This window comes from Nicotiana attenuata, chromosome 8 (genome assembly GCF_001879085.1).
Source record: "Nicotiana attenuata strain UT chromosome 8, NIATTr2, whole genome shotgun sequence".
NCBI classification, from domain to species: domain Eukaryota; kingdom Viridiplantae; phylum Streptophyta; class Magnoliopsida; order Solanales; family Solanaceae; genus Nicotiana; species Nicotiana attenuata.
The window spans coordinates 40,477,617-40,483,651 of record NC_031996.1 but is presented as its reverse complement, the minus strand read 5'-3'; the positions used below and the strand labels follow the sequence as shown (position 1 = coordinate 40,483,651).

General features: G+C 38.4%; 1 protein-coding gene across 1 annotated transcript; it reads right to left on the bottom strand.

The window, feature by feature from the left end:
• Positions 4,124 to 4,573, bottom strand: LOC109231862 (zinc finger A20 and AN1 domain-containing stress-associated protein 8-like). The gene has a single exon (XM_019397484.1). It carries the CDS (start codon positions 4,508 to 4,510, stop codon positions 4,124 to 4,126), a length of 387 nt encoding a protein of 128 aa, XP_019253029.1. The 5' UTR covers positions 4,511 to 4,573.

Sequence of the window (6,035 nt, the reverse complement as noted above, 5' to 3'; positions counted from 1 at the left end):
CGTATTCACTGTGACTATCTTCTCCAAGATCCCTTCAACTACCAAATACACTCTCCTCTTCTAGTTTGATTCCTCCTGGATTAAGTGGGAATAGTGAACAACTAGCAGTCAGAAAAATTTGAAGATGCACCAATGATATTCTCATCGATTTCTTGTTCACTAGAGAATCACTATTAACTAGTGAGCTAGCTATACACATGTTGCAATCAAACTCTGTTCTACTGACATATGCATGGTGATGTTTCCTCATAAGTAGTGTCATTAACTGACCAAATGCAGGCAGAATTACTGGCAAGGAAACTTTCAAAGGCTCGACATTAACAATTAGTATCTGCCTAAGCAAGTTCAATTCTTCGTCGAAAATACTAGTTTGCACACATCTTCCTATCATTAAATTCCATGAAATACCATCTTTATCTTCGGCAATCAAACTATTTCTGTTACTAACACACAAATTCGACTGAAGGATTTCATCGAAGACTTCCCAGCCTTGAGATAAAACCATTTTACCACATAAATTCGACTGAGGAATTTCATCGAACACATGGGAAATTTCATGGAACACCTCCCAGTCATGTGATGAAGCCTTTTTCTCAGTCATCTCTGAGATCTTCTTGTCTCCTTCATCATGTTGAAATTCCCCATTGCTCTCAAGATTTTATTCTTGCCCATCACCTATAACTACAGAAGATTGTATATCAAATTCATGTACCTTTTGAAGAGTATGATTCTGTCAGGCTCCATTTTGTGGCTTCTAGCGAGTAGAGTTTCTGCACCTTGCTGTTGATTCAACTTGCTGCTAGTACTTGAAACTTCACCACCGACCTGCGATCTTATTCCTGTTAGGTAGGATGCCAGCATACTTTTAATTTCCTCCAAGCTCTCGACATGCTTCCGAGCTATGTCAATCATGGATTTCTTGATGTCGTCAATGTCTTCTCTGAGTTCTTCATAGAATATCATCTTCCGAGCTGATATCATCTTCCATGGTAGTCATTACTGTCCGAGAACCTAAAGGCTCTAATACCATTGTTACAACTCAAACAAAAAAGATAGAAAATCCTAAGGGGCCAAAAGCAGGAATGGTCCCTGAACAGATTTTTGGTGGACTGGTCGGTCTCGCGACGGAGTCGATAACAAGAACGTAATAGAGATAGAGGAGGAGGAAATCTATTTCAGCATCAAATCACAATGAATCCCCTATTACAATGATATCCCCTTTCTATATCTCTAATCTCTTAATCCTCTAACCTCCTTCTAACTGCCCAGCTAACAGCTCAACTAATCAGTCTGCTCACATTAAATAATTGCGTAACTAGTTCTTATCAGCCAATGACTAATATGACCTCCTTATTTATATGCAAAGACAAGTATACCCTCTCGTATTAACTGGCACATAACAAAGCAATCTTGTTTATTGGAGTAATGCCACTTATCTTTAAGTGTACTACTTACATGTTCTAGCTAGTTGAGATAAGATCTTATAAGAAGTTATCTTGCCTTTATAGGTTGATCTTTCTTTCTATGGTAACTCCCCCTATCTTAAGTGGTCTAATCACTAGGTCTAGCAACATACTGCTTGAGATACCATGCTTTTAATGAACTAATCTTGCCATTTTAGGTTTCAGGTTAGCATGCGTAAACTCGAGTCCTTGTGTTCTAAGCTAGAAAATCTGTATGAGCTCAAGGTTGCTTGTTCTGCTGGATGTGTGAGTGAAGGTCTGTGCAAGTGGTGGGGGTCACTGTGAGTCTTACCACTTGCCCATCCGTCAGTTTTTGCGCGAGGACAATGTCTTGGGACATAGAGTTAAGAGTTGGATGACTTGCACACAAAGTTAGTGAGATGGGACATATTTTTTTTGTTTGTTTGGCATCTTACTGGTCTCGAACTCTTGACCTAGTGGTATGAAGAGGATTCTCTCAACCACTATGAACAAGACTGGCCAGTGTGCTGACATATTTTTCACATGTATAGCAACAAGCAAAAGTGTTCCCTTCTTTTTCTCAAAAAAAAGAAGGGCAAAAGTGTTCCCTTCGACAAATTCTATTGGTCTAGTGTCACTTACTAGCTGCACCAAAAACAAAGAAGAGTACAGTTAAACTTGACGTTCTGACTGGGATAGGCAATGTCTTCCGAACATCTTTTGTTTCTCTCTGTCCATACAGTCCACCAGATGCAGGCTGGTATGCAGTTCCACCATTTTGCCTTGTGTTTCCTCATCTCCTCTCTCTTCCAACATCATAGCAGTTCTTGTGGTGACCTTGACATCATCAGTCTGATATCCAAAAAATTAAAAAAGATGTGCCACAACTGGTTTGTGTTCTGTGAGATTTTTGTTGGTTTTGTATATTTAACAAGGTGAGGTTTTATTGCTTTTGTATGTTTTATAAAGTTGGTTAATTCTACGGGGCTAAGAGCTCTGTTAGTTGTGGATTTCAATAAGTTTGAGAACAATCATGGCGGCTAGGATATGTGAATTTGGCTGAGTTTGTTCTTAACTAAAACAGTTGCTAATGCTTCAGTGGACTTGATTGTTGGGTAAAAGGGCCAAGTCTCATGCGAAGGATGTGCTCACACGCTACATGTTAAGGAGTAAGGTTCACCGGTTGCTCTAGTAAGTTGTGTGTGTGTAATCATGCATTAATTATTTTCGTCCTATTTTCTTAAATCTACCAACAATTTGATTAGGTAACAAGTTATTACATTATTGAATAAAAGAGTAGCACTAAGGGAATATTGACCAGTTCAGAAGGAAAGGGGTTACAAATTTGCATTGCAATTTCCCTTAAACAGTTCTTGATAAAAGAGGGGGAATTCAAAGAGGGTCTCTGTATTGTATACATCTTTCAGTTTCGTTCCTTTTGGTCAATATCACCCTTAGGATACATACTAGAATGGTGATCCATTGGCCTCAAGTTGTTTCCATGAAGTGATTCCTCTTTGCTCTGATGGGATATGGTTCGTCGATTTGATGGCTATATTTGGCCAGTTTTTTCTGATAGATCCGTGATGCTGACAGTCTCCAGATCAATTTCAATTCCATCTGAGTATTATTTTCCATATAGTCCTGTCTTGCATTGAGCAACCGTGTCTAAAGCATTTTTTGCAATGCGAAACTAATTTGAGGATTCATTTTTGAGAGGGCTGTGGAGTAGCTACGCATCTTGTCAGAATTTTATTTTCTTTCCATTTCCTACGTTGAATTCCTAACTAGAATAAGAGGACTTCTGACATATAACGAAGTTAATATACGTGGAAACGTTTAATGGATCAGATTTTCTCCCTCATCATATCACTCACGAGAAACCTTTGTGCTGCAAAGCCAGCTTGAATTTTATGTCGTTCATACAAAGTGCGGTTGTGCTTATTTCAATGCTTAGGCGAGTGTGTGTGAACTGGGTTTTATCTTTTGTTGGACTGACAAAAAGAACTAGTTCAGTTTCTTATTTAATTTTGGCGTTGAAGAAAAAAGAGCTACATCATAAGTCTTAACTACAATATTAGTCCTAACGATATGGATCTTCCTTTATTTTTACATACTATTAACAAATGAAGAGAGTGTCTCAATTGAAAAGCAGTAACGTTGAGGCCTCGTACAGACATTATGGAGAGGGATCAGAGATGTTCTGAAAAAACGGCAACTTCAAACACAATTTTGAAAGATAAATGTCTTAATACTATAGCGTCAAGCAGTTGTGGATTTTATCGGCTCCTTGCACTTTTGGGATCATTAATGCTGTACTTGTGCTGCAAATATGTGCACCAGCTGGATACCAATGAATAGAGATGACATACCTTTAAAAAAAAGCCCTATCTTTTGAGTATATCGAATTTATTTACAGTATAAAATTCCAGATAGCTCACAGGCAACCGGATAAAGGAGCTCGAAGCACTAACGACTTACCATAATAGCACTGAAATAAATTGCGTTTTTTTTTTCCTTTTTCTTTTAAGGGGATAGTAATTGCACATTATATTATATTAGACATAGGGCAGAGAAATGGAAGAGAACAAGGACAAATTACAAATTCCGTGAAGATGACCACCAAGCTAGCATAAATAACAACCTGCACCACCAGAAATAATGTATGTGTCTTCTCTGCTACGACAACAGGATTTGCTTTAGCTATTGCATGCATCACAGCCAGCATTCCGATAATCAAATGGGCAGTCATGTTTGTCTGAATAACGATCAACTGCACAGAAAAGATTTCCACATTTGCAACTGAACCCTGTTAAACCCACACGCTTACGGCAAGCTTTGCACTTACTTGGGCCCTCTTGTGGCTTTACTTCTGGACATTGAGAGGTTAAATCTGAAGATGCTTCTGCAGACACAACCTTTAATTCTGCAGATATGACTTGTGCGTTCATGGCATCCGTAAGAACATGTTCTTTTTCCTCACTGCTTGAGCTTCCATTTATGATGTTTTTGATGGATGCAGCTGCAAGTTTTGCCCTATCCTGCTTCAGTATCATGTCCTTGTGACACTTGGAACACATATTCATGGTGGTTGCACTACCGAAAAAACCACAGTTGTTGATGCAAAGGACAACCTGTATCTTTTAAGGACTCCATTTCTGCAGTTCAGTCAACATCCACACAAGTTCATTATGTACGTTCTTCCGTCATGAAATAATGAAGAAACAAAAAGAATATTTAGCCAAGAAAATCTATGATAGACCCGTCTAGACGTTCGGCTTTTTCCATACTTGCTAGATTACGGTACTGTGACCATTTGGTATGCTTAAGCAATCAAACACAACTAGAATAAAATTTGCCAAAAGTAGTGCCTTTCAGGTGGCTGCTGTTAAACTGAAGAGGATCCAATTTAGTAATGCAGATGACAAAAATTACGTCATGGAACTAGTGAAAAAAATAAAACAGCTCCCTTTTCTTCACCCTTTAAGAAATCAAAAGGCGAGCATAAAAGAAACAGATTACTGGAAACCGTAAGAGATGTAACAAATCTAGATAAGAAACAAAAACAATCAATAGACATCTTTCACACCTGTAACTAGGGGTGGCAAAATGGTTAAAAAGAAAACAGTTAACCACCCATATTATCCACTAAAAATGGGTTGGATAATGAACTTTTTAAAAACGGATCAAATATGGATAAGAACCATATTATCCATTTAGAAAATGGATAACCAATGGGTCTAACTTTTACATTTGTAAAGCCTCAACTTGGGGGTTCCTCAAGTTCAAGTTAGGGAGACTAAGAATTCTACCAAAAGTGATCATATGCAAGAAATCATAGATAATATGGTTACCCATATTATCCGCCGCTTAACCCGTTTTAAATATGGGTCGGGTCGGATAATTTATCCGTTTTTCATTGCCCGTTTTCGACCCGAACCATATCCGCCCCGCCCCGCCCGTTTGCCTCCTACCTGTAACTCAAAACATCCTGAAATACGTTTTGCTGAGAAGTTCAAATTGCCTTTTAACCAATCTTTATCTAGAATTTGCTAGACTCGGATTAATTTCAGTATGAAATCTGGGTAACCACGAGATAGAATTTTGTGAAACTAGGTAAAAGCTAAGTCGATCCTGAACTTCAGTAGTTAAGAGATTCAACAAGCGTCCAAAGAAGGTATTAATTCAATTCATTCTCAAGCTACACAATAAAATGAGACTCTCTCGGCACAGGTCCATCTAGTTTAGCTCATTACCCCGTTTAAAAGAGAGAGAAAAGCAAATTCTGCAAATAGACTTGCTAGAATGCCACGTCATTGCTGTCCATTGTACCAGCTGATTATCATACAATAATGATATATGTACAAAACATATAACAGTGGTGTCCGGGCATCTAGACTAATGCACCAATTATTTTGGCGAAATGGCTTCCTGGCCACTTAAACTTGTACCGGATTTTAAAGCCGATACATAAATTTATATGGTTCCCATTTGAACACTCAAACTCAAGTATCCGGTAATTAATAAACCTATTTGACCGTTGACCATGCATATATGGCAGTGACAGAGATGATGTGGACAAGGTGTGTGCAAGTCACGAAAATTACGCGC